Source organism: Pseudophryne corroboree, chromosome 6, assembly GCF_028390025.1.
Source record: "Pseudophryne corroboree isolate aPseCor3 chromosome 6, aPseCor3.hap2, whole genome shotgun sequence".
In the NCBI taxonomy this organism is placed as follows: Eukaryota; Metazoa; Chordata; class Amphibia; order Anura; family Myobatrachidae; genus Pseudophryne; species Pseudophryne corroboree.
In genome coordinates, this window is record NC_086449.1 from 322,518,238 (window position 1) to 322,541,924 (window position 23,687).

At 45.3% G+C, this 23,687-nt stretch overlaps 1 protein-coding gene across 1 annotated transcript in view; it reads right to left on the reverse strand.

Moving 5' to 3' along the window:
- The window catches only part of LOC134932158 (long-chain fatty acid transport protein 2-like), a 226,555-nt gene that overhangs the window by 156,527 nt on the left and 46,341 nt on the right, over nt 1-23,687 (reverse strand). Inside the window, exon 2 of the mRNA XM_063926305.1 lies at nt 2,443-2,944. Coding sequence (XP_063782375.1) covers nt 2,443-2,917 — 475 coding nt within the window. The 5' untranslated portion in view covers nt 2,918-2,944. The remainder of the gene's footprint in view (nt 1-2,442; nt 2,945-23,687) is intronic.

The window sequence follows — 23,687 nt, forward strand, 5'->3', positions numbered from 1 at the left end:
TCTTTGCATCCAAAAAATTGGATGGCATCTATGGTGCAGTTTGTAAAATGTCAGCTTTCTAGTATATTTGTTTTTAGCAAGCCTGGTAATTTGCAAACCATCAAAAACAGCCAGAAGCTGGTGATTTGACAAAACTGCCTTTTAGTAAATTTTCCTCTAGGTCTTCAATACATGCTAATATTTACCAGTTATCCAGTCTTTCAAGACTTGTGGAGGAATGTAATAGGGTGTGAGAATCAGAAAGTGAGAGGTTTTAGGAGAATTCTCCTGTGGCAATCATTTACATGGCAAAATCAACCCTACTGCATTACATTCTACCCCCCAGGAGCGATATTGGGATGATTTGCTGTTTCGTAATGACGGATCATCTACATTGCCTAGTGTGTATGGGTGATTATGAGTGCTCCCACTGTTGCATGCGATGTTTTCCATTCTGCAATACTGCAAGGTCAGCCGGACGATTTGGCATGCAACCTGGTGTATGCTAATGAAGGACGGAATGATATACCTTTATGTGATTCATTAAATCGTGTAGTGTGTATCGGCAATCAGGCTCAAGGGAAATCATCCATTAAATTGCCCCGATTGCTAGTTACTCCAGTGTGTACCAGGCATTAGAGGTTTAAATATCAAACAGTGAAAACTGTGGAGAAGTTGTCCATAGCACTCAAATAGATTCAAGGAAGCATTCTATAAAGTGATCGGCACTGCAGATGCTGATTGGTTGGTATGGGCAATTTCTCCACTCATCCACTTCAGCACTCTTTTCACTGCTTGATACATCAACTCCTTAATATTTTTGTCTTAATGGAACTAAACATATTGATAAATGTAACCAAATCAAAGAGACGCTGATCTGTGTCCAGGGCGCTAAAAGAAACAATTACAGCATTATAAAATAGGCCAATACATTCCTTCTATAGCAAACAGATAGAAGTTTTTTCCTGATGGTTGGTGTTTCTGGATAGTACTTAAGGTGGTCCACTGAAAATCCCTCAGATCTCCAAAATACTCTTGTATGGAGGATCTTCCAGATTCATAGAAGGAAAAATAGAATACAGAGAATGTGTAGTCCAGTTTTTACTTTACAATGGTTAGTTGCGTCTCTTATTATAAACCCTCAAAGGGGGAGAAGCGTACCCCACTCACAGTGTGCACTGAGGAGTATACACATATAAAGGTATCTTTCAAGGAACAGACAAGGTTCCCATATTCTATATATTCAATCAATGGAGATCAAATTCTGCGTACCACAACTCACACAATAGTGAAGGATATAATACACATAAAGGTATCTTTGTAGCTAGCTGTATCCCAAGCACATGATTCAATGGGGATTATTTTTGCGTACCCCAACTCACACAGCAATGGAGAAAGAGACTCCTATCAAGGTATCTTTTCACAACACTCAATAACCCAGATGCATACCCCAACTCACAAAAGATGGCGTATGTTAACTCCCATCATGGTATCTTTGTACTTCATCCAATAGGGGTTAAATATCAAAGGGGGTAATGGATCTAATCAAAGCAAGGAAGATCACTTTTCCATAAATCCAAAACAAAGTTCTTTCTTTAATACAGCTCACAAAGTGTAAAAATGACAAATTCACCCCCCAAAAAATTAATAAAATACAGTTTTAATTTTTTTTTTAAAAAAGTCAGTAAATGAATGTAAAAGTTACTTTGTGGCTACTCACGGTACAGATGATGGGAGTTAACATATGCCATCTTTTGTGAGTTGGGGTACGCATCTGGGTTATTGAGTGCTGTTATTGAGTCTCCATTGCTGTGTGAGTTGGGGTACACAAAAATAATCCCCAATGAAGCATGTGCTTGGGATACAGCTAGCTAAAAAGATACCTTTATGTGTATTATGTCCTTCACTATTGTGTGAGTTGTGGTACGCAGAATTTGATCTCCATTGATTGAATATATAGAATATGGGAAACTTGTCTATTCTTGAAAGATACCTTTATATGTGTATACACATTAGTGCACACTGTGAGTGGGGTATGCTCCTCTCCCTTTGAGGGTTTATAATAAGAGACGCAACTAACCATTGTAAAGTAAAAACTGGACTACATATTCTCTATTCTATTTTTCCTTCTATGAATCTGGGAGATCCTCCATACAAGATTCTTTTGGAGATCTGAGGGATTTTCAGTGGACCACCTTAAGTACTATCCAGAAACACGAACCATCAGGAAGAAACTTCTATCTGGTTGCTATAGAAGGAATGTATTTGCCTATTTTATAATGCTGTAATAGTTTATTTTAGCGCCCTGGACACAGATGAGTGTCTCTTTGTTTTGGTTGTGTTTGTTGAAGTAAATGTGGTGATATGTATTTTGACACCCATAGTGTATGGGCAGCTTTGCGCCAGGGAGATAGTCCACCAAAAATATCTTTATATTGATAAATGTATATGCATGTCTCTTACCTGGAGCAGCAATAAGCACTTTTGCACCACTGCACTTGAAGCAATGAAGAAAGGATTTAGAACGTATATTGTAGTTCAGACAAGCCATTGGGCATCCTAATTTGGCTAGTGCCAACCAAATCCAGACATATGCAGGCTCATTACCCATGAAGATGCCAACACAGTCCCCTTTTGTCAGCTTTGCAAATTGGCGTAAAGCCCATGCCGCTTGGTTGCTTTTCAGATCTATCTCCTTGTAGGTATAGGACTGGTCTTGGTATAAAATAAATGTCTGGTCTGGTCTTATTGACACCTGTTTCAAAAACATATCCACCATGTCAAAAGCTGGGCAGTGTTGCACTTCCTTATATGTCTTCCTCCCGTTGTTGATTACTCTGAGAAAGAACATAAAGTCCTGCCACAAGTAGGAGAAGAAAACCCGTTTCAGCATCCATAGTAGTGGAATCCCAAGTAGAGCTGTTTGTAGGACAGACATCTTGTAGAACAGGAAAGTGGAGTGGTACTGTGGAAGAAACATTGAATCACTTACAAAGAAAATGAGAAAGGTGTCTTCTGTGTACTAATTATTTTGCAAAGAATGTTGTGGTGTACTCTGAACTCTGAAAAGATTCATACCTTTAAGCCCCGGTCATGTGATGGACATCATTGTGGCAGTGTTGGGACCCTCCTTACACACAACTGCACCTTTTGTGTCATTTCCTCAGGACCAACTCCTTGCCTTCTTTGAAGCCCACTTGAACAGCATCTTCATTCCTATCTACTTTTGCATTACTACCATTATCTCCATTGGCCCGATTTCCCAATTTCTTAATAATTCCACTTCCACTCCTCTAATCTCTCCTTAATTTTGGGTGACTATAACAGCTGAATCAAAGAACACTCCATCCCCACTACATCCAAGCTTCTCTCCCTCACCTCCTTAGTTGGCGTTACCCAATGGACCTCTTCCCTCTCTCTCATCAATGGTCACTCGCTTGACCTGGTCATCTCTGTACTGTTTTTGACTTCAACAATGCTCTCATTCTGGCCACCACCTAGTTTTCTTCAGCATTACCCCTCCCATCACTCAAATCTTCTACCGTAAGACCACTCTTACTAGGTAGCGTAGAACCTGATCACTCCGCTCTTGATCACATTCTTTCCCCTATTACAATCCTCACTTGCCTTGAACTAGCTGTCTCCTTATATGACAATGCCCTCACTACTGCCCTTGACTCTGCTGCTTCAGCTTTTACCATCAATACTTAATGGTCCTCTACCCAACCCTGACAATCTTCTCTTGCTCTGCTGAGCACCACAGTAGGAATTTGTGCTCTAATGTCAACTCTCTCCACTTCAAGTTTCTCATTCTCTCATCCTATAGGTCCACTAACTCACTTTCTGAACAATCTTACTTCAAAACCCTCATCTTTCCAATCCTCAATGCCTCTTTGCTACCTTAAACTACCTACCTCCAACCAAATCAACCCTTGGGCCGGATGTAATGATGCCCGAGATCACTGGAGGTGCGAGATGCCGGCCGATCTCTGATTTTTTTAAAGGGGCAATCACTTACAACAGGGGTGGGGAACCTCCGGCCCGCGGGCCGTATAAGGCCCGCGAAGCCGTTTGGTCCGGCCCACCAGCTTGTGTCAGTGAGACACGCTGCCGCTCAGTCCGGCAGCAGCGTGTCTCAGCTGTCAGAACAGGGAGGAAAGCGCGGCTGTCGGGTGGGAGCGGCGGCGTGTATGACTTGAAACCAGCCGCCGGTTCGTGAGCCAATCAGAGCTCACGGACCGGCAGCCAATTAGAAGCCACGGCTGCCGGTCCGCGAGCTCTGATTAGCTCTCGAACCGGCGGCTGGTTTCAAGTCCTACATGCCGCCGCCGCCCAACATAGCCGCGCTCTCCTCCGTGTCCCGCCGAAAGCAGCACGGTAAGCAGCACGGAGGGGAGGGGGGGGGGGCAGGGCAGGGCATCTGTATAACTGGCACTGTGGGGGGCATCTGTATACCTGGCACTGTGGGGGGCATCTGTATACCTGGCACTGTGGGGGCATCTGTATACCTGGCACTGTGGGGGCATCTGTATACCTGGCACTGTGGGGACATCTGTATACCTGGCACTGTGGGGACATCTGTATACCTGGCACTATGAGGGGCATCTGTATACCTGGCACTGTGGGGGCATCTGTATACCTGGCACTGTGAGGGGCATTTGTATACCTGGTACTGTGGGGGCATCTGTATACCTGGCACTGTGGGGACATCTGTATACCTGGCACTGTGGGGACAGCTGTATACCTGGCACTGTTAGGGCATCTGTATACCTGGCACTGTGGGGACATCTGTATACCTGGCACTGTGAGGGGCATTTGTATACCTGGCACTGTGGGGGCATCTGTATACCTGGCACTGTGAGGGGCATTTGTATACCTGGCACTGTGGGGACATCTGTATACCTGGCACTGTGAGGGGAATTTGTATACCTGGCACTGTGGGGGCATCTGTATACCTGGCACTGTGAGGGGCATTTGTATACCTGGCACTGTGGGGACATCTGTATACCTGGCATTGTGGGGACATCTGTATACCTGGCACTGTGAGGGGCATTTGTATACCTGGCACTGTGGGGGCATCTGTATACCTGGCACTGTGGGGGCAATTGTGGATCTGGCACCGCACTATTGGGGGTATATGTGTATCACGTCCCATTTTAACTGGCCACACCCATTTTTTGGCACGCGCGCCCCCGGTGCGCACACACAGTACCTCTAAGGGGCAGACCTACTGGGTGGCAGGGTCATTTTTTAAGTTGAGAATTTTTGTATGGCCCCCGAAGGATTTTATAAATATCCAAATGGCCCTCGGTAGAAAAAAGGTTCCCCACCCCTGACTTACAAGGTAAAACCATGCCTTGTAAGTGATCACCGCTTTAAAAAAAATGTCTGAGATCGGCCAGCATCTTGCACCTATGGCAATCTCGGGCGTCATTACATCCAGCCCTTTCTCTCCACCAACACCCTCCTAGACCCAATTCTGTAGAAGAAAATTGCTGCTGAGGTTTTATGCTCTGTCATGAGATTTCATGTGCATACATTTTATGGCTTCATGAACTTCACTGACACCGTAGAATATGTACTTGCCTATTTGACTGCAATAAAAAGGAATAAGCCACTGGAGTTTGTGTTCAGTATTGTAAATTGAGAGTCTGTAGAATATGATGAACTAGTGGAAGTGAAAGATGCCGAAGTAAGAAATGTGACTGGCCTTGGTGGTGCACCAGTGAAAGAAAGCTAATTTGGTCCCAACAAAGGAACATCGTGCAGATGCTTTTATGGAAAATAGGGATAATAACTTTGGGGAGAAGGTGTATGTATAGAGTAAGTGAGGATTATCCTCTCAGCAGAGATCAATCTAGTGTATGTGCCTTGCTTCACTCTTTTTCAAATGCTGTCAGGGGGGATTGGACTGGCAGGGGGGTTTCAATGGTTCAGAACCCAACTCTCTACATTGGAAGAGAGAGGCCCATGGCATAGTCACTGACAGTCTGCCTAGAATGCACATACATGACACTGAGTAGCTTCTGCAACCACATTGAGTAGGTGGCTGGCCAGGAACATCAAAGTTTTCAGAATCTGGGGAAGCCACCTGCACAGTGTTAGTAGGTGTGCAGAGCTGAGCAGGAAGGGGTACACCACAGACTACAGGAACAAGATACAAGAAGGATGTACCCACAACATTAACTGCATATAAAATGCCTTCATGTAAGTCCTGTGAGGGTTTGAGTATATAATATTTAATTAGATAGTATCTTGCAAATTCCTTTTGTGCTTACCTAAATATGTAAACTTTTATTCAAAAAACATTATTTTAACACAAACTGCTTTTTCTAATAATGCTTCATGGTATACTCTCTAAAGCGGTATCATCCTTCAATATCACTGCAACTCATGTCTCTGTGCACACTGCGGCCTCATTTATCCACCCCCTCTTATTAACACTTGTGAGCTGTTTACTTATCTATATACACTTATTGTAACATCCAAAACCTGTCACCATAAAAAACTATCACCCACCTCCTACAACTATACTTATAACTGTACTTATTGCTCTCTCCTTCTGTTTCTACTAGCTGGTGACATATCCCCAAATCCTGGTCCTATCTACATACCCCACTTACATTCAGATGATTCACAACAGAATGTACATCCAAAAAACCTTATAAACAACATCACTTGTCTCTCACCTCCCTCCAAGTCACTAAAATGTGGCTTATGGAATGCACGCTCTGTTTGCAGCAAATCAACATCTATCCATGACTTTTTCATTTAAAAACACCTCAACCTGCCGGCTATAACAGAAACATAGCTCACACATTTAGACATGGCATCCCCTGCAGCACTGTCACATGCTGGGCTCGACTTCACACACACCTCCAGGACTGGTAATAGCAAATTTTTCATATACACAGTTGTACCACTGGTGCCATCACTCACATTTAAAATAGATACATCATTTAAAATATATTCTATTAGGATTTTCACCCCTTTCTCTCTGTGTGTTGATGCTACCTATTGCCCACCTGGGTAACCCAAACAATTTCTAGAAGATTTTTCTGCTTTGCTCCCTCACTTCTTATCCTCTGACATCTCCACCATCATTATGGGTGATTTCAATATCGCTATTGACAGTCCACAATCTCCCCATGCCTACAAACTATTTTCTCTAACCTCCTTTCTTGCTCTCTCCCAATGGACTGATTCCTCTACTCATGAGGAGGGCCACTACCATGATCTAGTATTCACCGGACTATGCTCAGTTTCTGAATTCACTAACACTCCTTTCCCTCTCTTACATCACAACCTTATCACATGCATGCTCTCCTCCAACTTCAAACTCAATGTCACTGAATTCTACCAAACTTTCTCAATCCCACAACTATCCATCTCTCTAAAACAACTATTGTCAACAATTTCTACATTTACCTTTCCTGAGACTGCTGTATCACACCTAAAACCAACCACTATAAACAGCATTCAATGAAGTGGCTCCAGCTACCCATCACACTCCACTTATGTCAACTGTGGCACTTTAAATTCACAAGACACCTCCAAAAACTTTCACGTAAGTAGAACATCAGTGGCGTTAATCTCTTAGTTCAAGTGACTTCCTCACATACAAGACCACTTACCACTCTTATCGTAATGCTCTGGACAATGTCAAAGAAATATATATTTCCAATCCCTCAGCTCTGCTCAAGCCTCTAACCCCAAATTACTTTTTAATACACTTAAATCACTTCTCAACCCTTCCTCACCAATCTAACCGGCTACTATCAGTGAACAAGCTTCCTATTTCAAGGACAATATTGATAAGATCCAAAATGAAATGGTATGCTCTTCCACATACAGTGACCTACTCAGTTCACTTTGTGAACCCTCTGACACTTTCTCTTCATTTGATCCCACAAATGAAGATGAATATCTATGCTCTTCTCATCTTCCTACTCTACTAGCTCTCCTCTTGATCCTATACCTGCACAAATAAGTAAAGCTTTGTCTCCTGTACTTATCCCAACCTTAACTAAAATCTGTAATTTCTCTATCTACTAGAATCTTTCCATCCCTGTTTAAACATACAGGGGGTCATTCAGAGTTGATCACTCGCTAGCAATTTTTAGCAGCCGTGCAAACCCATAGCCGACGCCCACGGGGGAGTGTATTTTTGCTTAGCAGGAGTGTGAACGCCTGTGCAGCAGAGCGCCTGCAAACACATTTTGTGTAAAACAAGACCAGCCCTGTAGTTACTTATCCTGTGCAATGATTGTTGCGACGAGTGACACGGTAATGATATCAGATACCCGCACAGCAAACGCCCGGCCACGCCTGCATTTTTCCAAACACTCCAAAAAAACAGTCAGTTGACACCCAGAAACGCCCTCATCCTGTCAATCTCCTTGCGTTCGGCTGTGCGTCTGGAATCGTCGCTATAACCAGTGCAAAACCACAAAGGACTTTGTACCCATATGACGCGCATGTGCATTGCGGTGCATACGCATGTGCAGATTAGCTGTTTTTTCACTGATCACTAAGCAGCGAACAACGGCAGCTAGCAATCAACTCGGAATGACCCCCACAGGGATTACTCCCATTCTGAAAAAAATGAAAACAAAATTCTAACCCTTACTGTCTCTCAAGCTCCCATGTCCCTCCAAGCTACTTGAGAGACTTGCCTACACTCACCTTACATACTTTCTTAACTGAAACAAGTTATTGGACACACTTCAGTCAGGCTTTCATGCCCAACACTCCACAGAGACAGCACTAACTAAAGCAGTGAATTATCTGGTCACTGCTAAATCTAACGGCCATTACTCCCTTCTCATTTTTCCTTGATCTCTCTGCTGCTTGGGATACTGTTGACCACTCTCTTATCATACAAAACTACAATCCCTAGGTCTCAAGGACACAGCCCTTTCTTGATTCTCAACATACTGTACCTATCTAATTGTTCTTTCAGTGTTCATTTCTCTGAAGCCACCTCCTCTTCGCTACCTCTATCAGTTGGAATACCACTAGGCTCAGTCTCAGGTTTTTTGCTTTTCTCAATCTATACCACATTGGCAAACTAATCAGCCCTCTCGGATTTCAGCATGGATGAAACTCAAATCTATCCTCCCCAGATTTATCACCATCTGTATTGGGCTGTGTCACTGAATGCCTTTCTGCCATTTCATCTTGGATGTCATTTCGCCCCCTCAAACATAGTATCTCTAAAACAAAATTATAATAATTCCGCCGGCCAATAATAGTTACCAACCTGATATCTCTATCACTGTTGATAACTCAACAATCAACCCTACCCCACAAGTTTGCTGCCTAGGTGTCATTCTTGACTTTGCACTGTACTTTACATACATCTAAGAAACATTTCCAAAATACGACCATATCTTACGCAAGATGCTACAAAAACTCTGATCCATGCACTTATTATCTCCTGAATTGATTATTGCAATAGTCTCCTTACTGGCTTTTCCAAAAATAGGCTTTCACCACTACAATCCATTTTGAATACAGCTGTGAGGCTGATTTTCCTCGTCTGTAGATCCACTTTGCCACTTCCTCCATGGTTACCGGTATTCTACCGTATACAATATAAAATACTTTTACTTACAATTAAAGCTATTAACCAAACTGTACCAACTTACATCTCTTCACTCATCTCAAAATATCTCCCTACCTGACCTCTCCACTCTGCACAAGATCTGCACAAGGGTGTTTTTACGGAGAAGGGGGCCAGTATGCAGACTCCGATGGGCCCCCTCCTCTTCACGGTGCTGTAGACTCTGGCATCTTGCCAGAGTATACTGCGTATGCGCAGGTCTCCAGAAAATGGCACCCGCCATGTTTTGGAGACTAAATTGTAACTGCGCATGCGTGGTGGGCATTTTACCAGCAATTTTTTATTTTACTGTGCTGTAAATCTGACGCGGGACTCCTGATGGTACAGTAAGTAATAAAACATGGGTGCAATGTGTGCAGTGTGGGCCCCCCAGGGGCCCATGTGCAGTGAACACATTGCAACCATTATAAAAAATATCAATGGATCTGGATTGTGAAAAACTGTTCCAAACACCTTAATTCACTTTTTTTTTAGTAATCAGATTGCATTTCCCATACTTATAATGGGAAATGCGATCTGGGCCGAAGAGAAAAAATAGGATTTTAATTACCTACCGGTAAATCCTTTTCTCGTAGTCCGTAGAGGATACTGGGATCCATTTAGTACCATAGGGTATAGATGGGTTCACTAGAAGCCATAGGAACTTTAAGAATTTGATAGTGGGGGCTGGCTCCTCCCTCTATGCCCCTCCTACCAGACTCAGGTTAGGAAACTGTGCCCGAGGAGACGGACATACTTTGAGAGAAGGATATAAAAGGATAGTGGTGAGATTCCGAACAAAACACACACAAACAAGAGGAAAGCTAAGCTAACCAAACTTGAAACAGGAACAGCAACAGCTGAACCAAACAACAATACTTAACAAAGTAACAGTGCAAGAAGACCGAAGCACCGGGTGGGCGCCCAGTATCCTCAATGGACTACGAGAAAAGGATTTACCAGTAGGTAATTAAAATCCTGTTTTCTCTTACGTCCTAGAGGATACTGGGGATCCATTTAGTACCAAGGGGAAGTACCAAAGCTCCCAAACCAGGTCGGAGAGTGCTGAGGTTCCTGCAGAACTGATTGACCAAACTGACGGTCCTCAGAGGCCAAAGTATCGAACTTGTAGAACTTTGCAAACGTGTTCGAACCAGACCAAGTAGCTGCTCAGCAGAGCTGTAAGGCTGAGACACCACAGGCAGCCACCCAAGAAGAACCCACCAACCAAGTTGAGAGGGCCTGTACAGATTTAGGAACCGGCAATCCTGCCGTGGAATAAGCATGCTGGATAGTGATACAGTGCACAATTGATTGCTTTGAAGCAGGACACCCAATCTTATTGGCATCGTAAAGAACAAACAGAGAGTTTGATTTCCTGTGATGAGCTGTTCTCTTCACATACACCTTCAAAGCCCTCATAACATCCAAAGAGGTGTCGGTAAAACAACGGGAACCACAATAGGTTGGTTGATGTGAAACGCAGACACAACCTTAGGAAAAAATTGCTGACGAGTCCTGAGTTCAGCTCTATCCTCATGGAAAATGAAACAGGGGCTCTTGTAAGACAACGCCCCCAGTTCCGACACACATCTTGCTGAAGCCAAGGTCAACAGTGTGACGTCTTCCACGTAAGATATTTAACATATACCTCCTATAACGGTTCAAACGAGTCCAATTGAATGAACTTCAGCACCAAATTGGGATCCTAAGGTGCCGTTGGAGGCATAAAGGGAGGCTGAATGTGCAGAACACCTTTCAAGAACATCTGGATCTTAGGAAGAGAAGCCAATTGTTTCTAAAAGAAAATGGACAAGGCCGAAATCTGGACTTTTATGGAGCCCAAACGTAGGCCCACATCCACACACAACTGCAGAAAAAGCAGGATACGTCCCAGATGAAATTCCACCGCAGAATATTTTCTGCTCTTACACCAAGAGATATATTTCTTCCAAATATGGTGGTAATGTTTAGACGTTACCCCCTTCCTGGCTTGGATCATAGTCAGGATGACCATGCCAGGGATGCCTCTCATGGCTAGAATCAACTTCCATGACGTCAAACATAGCCGTGGTAAGTCTTGATAGACGAACAAGCCCTGTTGCAGAAGATTCTTGTGAAGAGGTAGCGGCCACGGATCTTTGAGGAGCATCTCCAGAAGGTCCGCGTACCAGGCCCTTCTTGTCCAGTCCGGAGCAATAAGAATTGATTGAACCTTTCCCTTTTTATTCTTTTCATAATTCTTGGGATCAGAGGAAGTGGAGGAAACACGTACACCATCTGATAGACCCATGGAGTCGTCAGAGCGTCCACTGCCGCTGCCTGTGGGTCTCTCGACCTGGAACAATACCGCTTGAGCTTCTTGTTGAGATGAGAGGCCATCATGTCGATTTGTGGACATCCCCATCGACGTGTCAAGCACCTGAACACCTCCGGGTGAAGGCCCCACTCCCCCGGGTGCAGGTCGTGTCTGCTCAGGAAGTCTGCTTCCCATTTGTCTATTCCCGGAATGAAGACCGCTGACAATGCTGCAGTGTGTTTTTCTGTCTAGAGGAGAATTCTTGACACCTCTTACATTGCTGCTCTGCTTTTCGTTCTGCCCTGTTGGTTTATGTACGTCACTGCCATCACATTGTCCAACTGAACCTGAATGGTCCGATCTTGAAGAAGATATGAGGCATTGTATATGGCTCTGAGTTCCAGAATGTTGATTGGAAGGATGACTTCCTGACTTGACCATCTTCCCTGAAACTACACCCCCTGGGTGACTGCTCCCCAACCTCTGAGCTTGCATCCGTGGTTAGCAGAATCCAATTTTGAATCCCGAACAGTCGGCCCTCGATTAGGTGAGAAGTCTGTAGCCACCACAGAAGGGAGATTCTGGTCTTTGGCGACAGATGGATCCTCTGGTGCATATGAAGAGCTGTAAGGGTCTTGCATGAAACCTTCCATACTGAAGAGCCTCATAGGAGGCCACCAGTTTCCCCAGAAGGCAAATGCATAGATGCACCGATATCCGGGTTGGCTTCAGGACATCCCGAACCATCGACTGGATTACCAATGCCTTTTCCAACGGAAGAAAAATGTTCTGCGACTGTGTGTCCAGTTTCATTCCCAGAAATGAAAGCCTCCGAGTTGGCTCTAAGTGAGATTTCAGATGATTTAGAATCCACCCGTTATCCAGGAGTAGTTTGGTTGTGAGGCCAGTGCTGTTCAACAACCTCTCCCTGGACGGAGCCTTTATCAGAAGATCGTCCAGGTACGGAATTATGTTTACTCCCTGCTTGCAAAGGAGAAACATCATCTCTGCCATCCTCTTGTTGAACACCCTCGGAGAGGCCAAAAGGCAGGGCCTGGAACTGGTAGTGACAGTCCTGCAGTGCAAATCGTAGATAAGCCTGGTGAGGCGGCCAGATCGGAATGTGAAGGTAGGCATCCTTGATATCCAGAGACACTAGGAATTCCCCCTCCTCCAGAACTGAGATCACCGCTCTCAGAGACTCTATTTTGAATTTGAACACTCGTAAGTATGGGTTCAACAATTTTAGATTCAAAATCAACTGTCCAGTTTCGGTACCACAAACAAGTTAGAATAATGGAGGTCATTCCGAGTTGTTCGCTCGCAAGCGGATTTTAGCAGATTTGCTCATGCTAAGCCGCCGCCTACTGGGAGTGAATCTTAGCATCTTAAAATTGCGAATGATGTATTTGCAATATTGCGATTACACACCTCGTAGCAGTTTCTGAGTAGCTCCAGACTTACTCGGCATCTGCGATCATTTCACTGCTTGTCGTTCCTGGTTTGACGTCACAAACACACCCAGCGTTCGCCCAGACACTCCTCCGTTTCTCCGGCCACTCCTGCGTTTTTTCCGGAAACGGTAGCGTTTTTTCCCACACGCCCATAAAACGGCCTGTTTCCGCCCAGTAACACCCATTTCCTGTCAATCACATTACGATCGCCAGAACGATGAAAAAGCCGTGAGTAAAATTACTAAGTGCATAGCAAATTTACTTGGCGCAGTCGCAGTGCGAACATTGCGCATGCGCATTAAGCGGAAAATCGCTGCGATGCGAAGATTTTTACCGAGCGAACAACTCGGAATGAGGGCCAATATCCATTATTTTGGAGATGAGGTGGAACTGGAACAATGACCTGAGTCTGTACCAGTTTTTGAATGGCATCCTGTAAGGTTATACTTGCCTCTTGTGAAACTGGTAAGCCTGATTTGAAGAATCTGTGAGGTGGGAGCTCCTGAAACTCCAGTCTGTAGCCCTGGAAAATAAGATCTGGACTATAACTCAGGGATCTTGGCATGATGTTATCCAGATGTGACAAACTTTTTAGTCAGGCTCCCACCTGCCAGTCTTCCAGGTATCTCGGTCCACCGTCATGCTGATGGCTTTGAGGAAGCAGAGCTGGAGCTCTGTTCCTGAGAACCGGAAGTTGCTGGTTTGCGTGCTTTACCTCTAGTGCCTCTGTTGGCTGTAGAAGATCCTCTGACTTAGCCCTTAAACTTGGCAGTACGAAAGTAGAGTAGGTCCTGAGTAGGTCTTCCTAGTTGGGGGAGCTGCAGAAGGAAGATATGTGGACTTACCTGCAGTAGCTATGGAGATCCATTTGTCTAGTTTGTCTCCAAATAAGGCTTCTCCTGTGAAGGGTAGGCCTTCCACGCCTTTCCTGGAGTCCATGTCCGCAGTCCACTGGTGTAACCATAAGCCCCTGCGTGCTGACACTGCCATAACAGTGGTACGTGCATTAAGCAAACCTACTTCTTTTATGGTTTTCACCATAAAGTTCGCAGATTTCTGTATATGTTGCAGGATAAAACAATCTCCCCCCTAGATAAGGAGTCCAAACCCTCACTTAGGTTACCTGATCATTTAGCAATGGCTTTAGTAATCCACGCACATGCTATAGTGGGTCTCTGGGCCTCCCCAGCAGCCATGTACAAGGATTTGAGTGTAGTCTCAATTTTACGACAGGGAGGCTGCACCAGGGACAGGTAATACAATTTTTCGTGACAACCTGGACACTGATGCATCCACTATCGTTGAACTTTCCATTTTTTCCTATCCTCAGGAGGAAAAGGAAAGGATGAGAGTAACCTCTTAGGGATTTAAAATTTTTTATCAGGATAAACCCACGGTTCTTCAAACAGGGTATTCAGTTCCTTTGACACAGGGAAAGTGACTAATGACTTCTTTTTTACATTAAAATAAGATCCCTCACACTCCTCTGCCATCTTATCAGGAATTTGAAGAACATCTCTGATAGCTTCTATAAGAGCCTCTATTCCCTGTGACAGAGCAACATCCCCCCCTTCTGAGTCCACCTCCCCCTCCTCCATGTCTGACCCCTCAGCGTCAGAGTCAGACTGCAGGATATGGGCAAGAGTTCGATTTTGCAGACAAATGGCAGGGGACTGAGACACTTGTTTGGGGACTGAGTCTCTATTCATAATCTCATCCACAGACTGTCTTAAGTATTGCGTCTCTTTCTCATGGTGGGACAAATTATTAGAGATATTGGAAATCATTCATTTAATGGAATCATCCACGCTGGTTCAGCCCCGCTAGCCTGAGAAGGTGCACTACACTGAGTACATAGTAGTGAGCTCCCTGGGGAAGAGGAACACTCTGTTGTACATGAAACACACTCTTTGCCTGATATATTGTAAATGTGATGGCGCGCGCACACACACACACACACACACACACACACACACACACACACACACACAAAAGGTTAAAAATACAATTAACACACAAAGAGCCCTTCCAGGGAGACACAGAGATATTGGAGCCAGCACACAGCGCCCTTATTGCTAATGCCAAGCTTACCTGGGTCGCAGACAAAGTACCCAGATTGGGGACTTAGTACACTAATAATAGCTCCCCCCTGCTATGACCCCCTGGTACCGCTGAGGTAATCTGGAGTCACACCGGAGGAGCTGTGCGTCCCTGTCAGTCAGCGTCTGTGTCTACTGTAGAGGGAAAATGGCGCTGGTGAGTTGCTGGATCAGCTCATAGTGAAGCCCCGCCCCTTCAATGGTACGCGGTCTACCCGCTTTTTTTATACTGGCTGAGGTCATTTTGTGCTTAAAATGGAGACAGATCCATTTTAAGACTTTGATTGGCAGTCTGGGTACTGTGTACAGTGTACTGAGACGCAGTTGTGTACTGAGTCTGGAGATGCAAACCGCCCCGGTTAGAAGCCATGCGTCTCCATACCCTCATGCCATCATAATGGCCGGCGACCCGCTAACCGGGACGCCGGCTTAGTACTCACCAGACATCTTTCTTCTGGCTCTGTTAGGGGTGGCAGCATGCTGCGTGAATGTACGCTGTCTGTGGTGGGGCTTGCAAATAGTTACCTCAGGAGCTAATGTCCTGTGAGCGGGTAACGGAACCATTAACCCTTCAAGAGGTTGGGCCGTCACCCCCCCCTCCCTAAGTCCCACGAAGCAGGCAGGCTCGTTACATCCAGTCCTGCCTGAAAATAACAAACAGAAAAATAAATGCAGAAAACTCTTCAGGAGCCTCCATAAGCGTGACCGGCTCCTCTGGGCACATGTTCTAAACTGAGTCTGGTAGGAGGGGCATAGAGGGAGGAGCCAGCCCACACTATCAAATTCTTAAAGTGCCTATGGCTCCTAGTGGACCCGTCTATACCCCATGGTACTAAATGGATCCCCAGTATCCTCTAGGACCTAAGAGAAAACCCTGTAATGAGCGAAAAATACCCTGATACTGTTGCAGATTGTCATTGCAGGGACAGAGCTTACTCACAAGCTCTATCCCTGCATGCGATAATTGATACCAGAGGCGAGCTGGCCAGGGGGGCTATGGCCGATTGTCGCGGGCCACCTACTTACAATGCAAAAGGCACTGGTGGTCCAGTGTTCACTGCTGCTGTAGCTGCCCGTGGCTGTACTCCGACTTTGACTGCCCGGCTACCACTGTTGCTGCGTTCATGGCACTCTGTCTGCGCCGATCTCATGGGTACCCCCTCCCCTACACAATGTAAGCACCACCAAAGCGGATCAGGAGGATTTAGGGGGGGACAACGGTGCTTTGCACCTTCATCCTCTACTTCCCTTCCCAGCGGCCCGTGCAGGCTGATCTTCACCATGTGATACGCGGCTGCAGCAGAGAGGGAGACTTCGGCATATAGTAGCTGATCCAGGCCACACTGTGACTGACAGCCTGGAACATGGTGCTCTGGCTCTAGACTTCTGCAAGAAGAGGTAACAGTCTGGGAGCCTTAAGGGCAACTAGAATGCTGACTGTGCCTGTCCAGATGGGGTGGGACTTCAAGTCCCAGCACATCTTGTCATCTGGATGTGGTGGGACTTTTAGTGTCACCACAGATCTGGAGAGGCCTTGACAACTCTACTGCACCTACTGTACACAATATTTGATATATATGTATATATATACACACACACACACACACACACACACACACACACACACACACACACACACACACACACACACAGGTATATATATGTATATATATATGCGGTTCAGATGCGAATGACTTGTTAATGTGAGAGGCAACTCGCTGCTCACATGAAACAAATGCAGGCGGCACTCCACGGTCTTCAGGAATAGAAAGTGTTCATAAGTGATAAACCAGATGTTGGTTGGTCTCAGATGTTGGTTTATCACTTATAAACACTTTCTATTCCTGAAGACCGTGGAGTGCCTATTTTTCTGGTTTTCTATTTTTTTTTTTTTTTGTGCCGTAAAACCTTTTCTCATATGTTATCATTTGTTTTAGTTCATTCTCATTATTTACAATTTATTTAGTTCGTTATTATTTTTACTAGAGATGAGCGGTTTCGGTTCCTCGGAATCCGAACCCGCCCGAACTTCAGCTTTTTTTACACGGATCCGAGCGACTCGGATCTTCCCGCCTTGCTCGGTTAACCCGAGAGCGCCCGAACGTCATCATGACGCTGTCAGATTCTCGCGAGGCTCGGATTCTATCGCGAGACTCGGATTCTATATAAGGAGCCGCGCGTCGCCGCCATTTTCACACGTGCATTGAGATTGATAGGGAGAGGACGTGGCTGGCGTCCTCTCCATTTAGATTAGAAGAGAGAGAGTGAGATTGAGACAGAGACACTTGATTTACTGGAGCTTAGGAGTACTAGAGAGTGCAGAGTTTACTAGTGACTGACCACTGACCAGTGACCACCAGTGCAGTTTTATTTAATATAATCCGTTATCTGCCTGAAAAAAACGATACACAGTGACTCAGTCACATACCATATCTGTGTGCTCACTATGCTCAGCCCAGTGTGCTGCATCATCTATGTATAATATCTGACTGTGCTCACACAGCTTAATTGTGGGGGAGACTGGGGAGCAGTTATAGGTTATAGCAGGAGCCAGGAGTACATATTATTAAAATTAAACAGTGCACACTTTTGCTGCAGGAGTGCCACTGCCAGTGTGACTGACCAGTGACCTGACCACACTGACCACCAGTATAGTATACTATATTGTGATTGCCTGAAAAAGTTAAACACTCGTCGTGTGACTTGTGTGGTGTTTTTTTTTTTATTCTATAAAAAACTCATTCTGCTGACAGACAGTGTCCAGCAGGTCCGTCATTATATAATATATACCTGTCCGGCTGCAGTAGTGATATATATATATATTTTTTATATCATTATTTATCATCCAGTCGCAGCAGACACAGTACGGTAGTTCACGGCTGTAGCTACCTCTGTGTCGGCACTCGGCAGTCCATCCATAATTGTATACCACCTACCCGTGGTTTTTTTTTCTTTCTTCTTTATACATACTACATCTCATTATCATCCAGTCTATATTAGCAGCAGACACAGTACAGTACGGTAGTCCACGGCTGTAGCTACCTCTGTGTCGGCACTCGGCAGTCCGTCCATAATTGTATACCACCTACCCGTGGTTTTTTTTTCTTTCTTCTTTATACATACATACTACATCTCATTATCAACCAGTCTATATTAGCAGCAGACACAGTACAGTACGGTAGTCCACGGCTGTAGCTACCTCTGTGTCGGCACTCGGCAGTCCGTCCATAATTGTATACCACCTACCCGTGGTTTTTTTTTCTTTCTTCTTTATACATACATACTACATCTCATTATCAACCAGTCTATATTAGCAGCAGACACAGTACAGTACGGTAGTCCACGGCTGTAGCTACCTCTGTGTCGGCACTCGGCAGTCCATCCATAATTGTATACCACCTACCCGTGGTTTTTCTTTCTTTCTTCTTTATACATACTACATCTCATTATCATCCAGTCTATATTAGCAGCAGACACAGTACAGTACGGTAGTCCACGGCTGTAGCTACCTCTGTGTCGGCACTCGGCAGTCCATCCATAATTGTATACCACCTACCCGTGGTTTTTTTTTCTTTCTTCTTTATACATACTACATCTCATTATCATCCAGTCTATATTAGCAGCAGACACAGTACAGTACGGTAGTCCACGGCTGTAGCTACCTCTGTGTCGGCACTCGGCAGTCCGTCCATAATTGTATACCACCTACCCGTGGTTTTTTTTTCTTTCTTCTTTATACATACATACTACATCTCATTATCATCCAGTCTATATTAGCAGCAGACACAGTACAGTACGGTAGTCCACGGCTGTAGCTACCTCTGTGTCGGCACTCGGCAGTCCGTCCATAATTGTATACCACCTACCCGTGGTTTTTTTTTCTTTCTTCTTTATACATACATACTACATCTCATTATCAACCAGTCTATATTAGCAGCAGACACAGTACAGTACGGTAGTCCACGGCTGTAGCTACCTCTGTGTCGGCACTCGGCAGTCCATCCATAATTGTATACCACCTACCCGTGGTTTTTTTTTCTTTCTTCTTTATACATACTACATCTCATTATCATCCAGTCTATATTAGCAGCAGACACAGTACAGTACGGTAGTCCACGGCTGTAGCTACCTCTGTGTCGGCACTCGGCAGTCCGTCCATAATTGTATACCACCTACCCGTGGTTTTTTTTTCTTTCTTCTTTATACATACTACATCTCATTATCATCCAGTCTATATTAGCAGCAGACACAGTACAGTACGGTAGTCCACGGCTGTAGCTACCTCTGTGTCGGCACTCGGCAGTCCATCCATAATTGTATACCACCTACCCGTGGTTTTTTTTTCTTTCTTCTTTATACATACTACATCTCATTATCATCCAGTCTATATTAGCAGCAGACACAGTACAGTACGGTAGTCCACGGCTGTAGCTACCTCTGTGTCGGCACTCGGCAGTCCGTCCATAATTGTATACCACCTACCCATGGTTTTTTTTTCTTTCTTCTTTATACATACATACTACATCTCATTATCATCCAGTCTATATTAGCAGCAGACACAGTACAGTACGGTAGTCCACGGCTGTAGCTACCTCTGTGTCGGCACTCGGCAGTCCATCCATAATTGTATACCACATACCCGTGTTTTTTTTTCTTTTTTCTTTATACATACTACATCTCATTATCATCCAGTCTATATTAGCAGCAGACACAGTACAGTACGGTAGTCCACGGCTGTAGCTACCTCTGTGTCGGCACTCGGCAGTCCATCCATAATTATATACCACCTACCCGTGGTTTTTTTTTCTTTCTTCTTTATACATACTACATCTCATTATCATCCAGTCTATATTAGCAGCAGACACAGTACAGTACGGTAGTCCACGGCTGTAGCTACCTCTGTGTCGGCACTCGGCAGTCCGTCCATAATTGTATACCACCTACCCGTGTTTTTTTTTTCTTTCTTCTTTATACATACATACTACATCTCATTATCATCCAGTCTATATTAGCAGCAGACACAGTACAGTACGGTAGTCCACGGCTGTAGCTACCTCTGTGTCGGCACTCGGCAGTCCGTCCATAATTGTATACCACCTACCCGTGGTTTTTTTTTCTTTCTTCTTTATACATACATACTACATCTCATTATCAACCAGTCTATATTAGCAGCAGACACAGTACAGTACGGTAGTCCACGGCTGTAGCTACCTCTGTGTCGGCACTCGGCAGTCCGTCCATAATTGTATACCACCTACCCGTGTTTTTTTTTCTTTCTTCTTTATACATACATACTACATCTCATTATCAACCAGTCTATATTAGCAGCAGACACAGTACAGTACGGTAGTCCACGGCTGTAGCTACCTCTGTGTCGGCACTCGGCAGTCCATCCATAATTGTATACCACCTACCCGTGGTTTTTTTTCTTTCTTCTTTATACATACTACATCTCATTATCATCCAGTCTATATTAGCAGCAGACACAGTACAGTACGGTAGTCCACGGCTGTAGCTACCTCTGTGTCGGCACTCGGCAGTCCATCCATAATTGTATACTAGTATCCATCCATCTCCATTGTTTACCTGAGGTGCCTTTTAGTTGTGCCTAATAAAATATGGAGAACAAAAATGTTGAGGTTCCAAAATTAGGGAAAGATCAAGATCCACTTCCACCTCGTGCTGAAGCTGCTGCCACTAGTCATGGCCGAGACGATGAAATGCCAGCAACGTCGTCTGCCAAGGCCGATGCCCAATGTCATAGTACAGAGCATGTCAAATCCAAAACACCAAATATCAGTAAAAAAAGGACTCCAAAACCTAAAATAAAATTGTCGGAGGAGAAGCGTAAACTTGCCAATATGCCATTTACCACACGGAGTGGCAAGGAACGGCTGAGGCCCTGGCCTATGTTCATGGCTAGTGGTTCAGCTTCACATGAGGATGGAAGCACTCAGCCTCTCGCTAGAAAAATGAAAAGACTCAAGCTGGAAAAAGCACAGCAAAGAACTGTGCGTTCTTCGAAATCCCAAATCCACAAGGAGAGTCCAATTGTGTCGGTTGCGATGCCTGACCTTCCCAACACTGGACGTGAAGAGCATGCGCCTTCCACCATTTGCACGCCCCCTGCAAGTGCTGGAAGGAGCACCCGCAGTCCAGTTCCTGATAGTCAGATTGAAGATGTCAGTGTTGAAGTACACCAGGATGAGGAGGATATGGGTGTTGCTGGCGCTGGGGAGGAAATTGACCAGGAGGATTCTGATGGTGAGGTGGTTTGTTTAAGTCAGGCACCCGGGGAGACACCTGTTGTCCGTGGGAGGAATATGGCCGTTGACATGCCTGGTGAAAATACCAAAAAAATCAGCTCTTCGGTGTGGAAGTATTTCACCAGAAATGCGGACAACATTTGTCAAGCCGTGTGTTCCCTTTGTCAAGCTGTAATAAGTAGGGGTAAGGACGTTAACCACCTCGGAACATCCTCCCTTATACGTCACCTGCAGCGCATTCATAATAAGTCAGTGACAAGTTCAAAAACTTTGGCCGACAGCGGAAGCAGTCCACTGACCAGTAAATCCCTTCCTCTTGTAACCAAGCTCACGCAAACCACCCCACCAACTCCCTCAGTGTCAATTTCCTCCTTCCCCAGGAATGCCAATAGTCCTGCAGGCCATGTCACTGGCAATTCTGATGATTCCTCTCCTGCCTGGGATTCCTCCGATGCATCCTTGCGTGTAACGCCTACTGCTGCTGGCGCTGCTGTTGTTGCTGCTGGGAGTCGATGGTCATCCCAGAGGGGAAGTCGTAAGCCCACTTGTACTACTTCCAGTAAGCAATTGACTGTTCAACAGTCCTTTGCGAGGAAGATGAAATATCACAGCAGTCATCCTGCTGCAAAGCGGATAACTGAGGCCTTGACAACTATGTTGGTGTTAGACGTGCATCCGGTATCCGCCGTTAGTTCACAGGGAACTAGACAATTTATTGAGGCAGTGTGCCCCCGTTACCAAATACCATCTAGGTTCCACTTCTCTAGGCAGGCGATACCGAGAATGTACACGGACGTCAGAAAAAGACTCACCAGTGTCCTAAAAAATGCAGTTGTACCCAATGTCCACTTAACCACGGACATGTGGACAAGTGGAGCAGGGCAGGGTCAGGACTATATGACTGTGACAGCCCACTGGGTAGATGTATGGACTCCCGCCGCAAGAACAGCAGCGGCGGCACCAGTAGCAGCATCTCGCAAACGCCAACTCTTTCCTAGGCAGGCTACGCTTTGTATCACCGGTTTCCAGAATACGCACACAGCTGAAAACCTCTTACGGCAACTGAGGAAGATCATCGCGGAATGGCTTACCCCAATTGGACTCTCCTGTGGATTTGTGGCATCGGACAACGCCAGCAATATTGTGTGTGCATTAAATATGGGCAAATTCCAGCACGTCCCATGTTTTGCACATACCTTGAATTTGGTGGTGCAGAATTTTTTAAAAAACGACAGGGGCGTGCAAGAGATGCTGTCGGTGGCCAGAAGAATTGCGGGACACTTTCGGCGTACAGGCACCACGTACAGAAGACTGGAGCACCACCAAAAACTACTGAACCTGCCCTGCCATCATCTGAAGCAAGAAGTGGTAACGAGGTGGAATTCAACCCTCTATATGCTTCAGAGGTTGGAGGAGCAGCAAAAGGCCATTCAAGCCTATACAATTGAGCACGATATAGGAGGTGGAATGCACCTGTCTCAAGCGCAGTGGAGAATGATTTCAACGTTGTGCAAGGTTCTGATGCCCTTTGAACTTGCCACACGTGAAGTCAGTTCAGACACTGCCAGCCTGAGTCAGGTCATTCCCCTCATCAGGCTTTTGCAGAAGAAGCTGGAGACATTGAAGGAGGAGCTAACACGGAGCGATTCCGCTAGGCATGTGGGACTTGTGGATGGAGCCCTTAATTCGCTTAACAAGGATTCACGGGTGGTCAATCTGTTGAAATCAGAGCACTACATTTTGGCCACCATGCTCGATCCTAGATTTAAAGCCTACCTTGGATCTCTCTTTCCGGCAGACACAAGTCTGCTGGGGTTGAAAGACCTGCTGGTGAGAAAATTGTCAAGTCAAGCGGAACGCGACCTGTCAACATCTCCTCCTTCACATTCTCCCGCAACTGGGGGTGCGAGGAAAAGGCTCAGAATTCCGAGCCCACCCGCTGGCGGTGATGCAGGGCAGTCTGGAGCGACTGCTGATGCTGACATC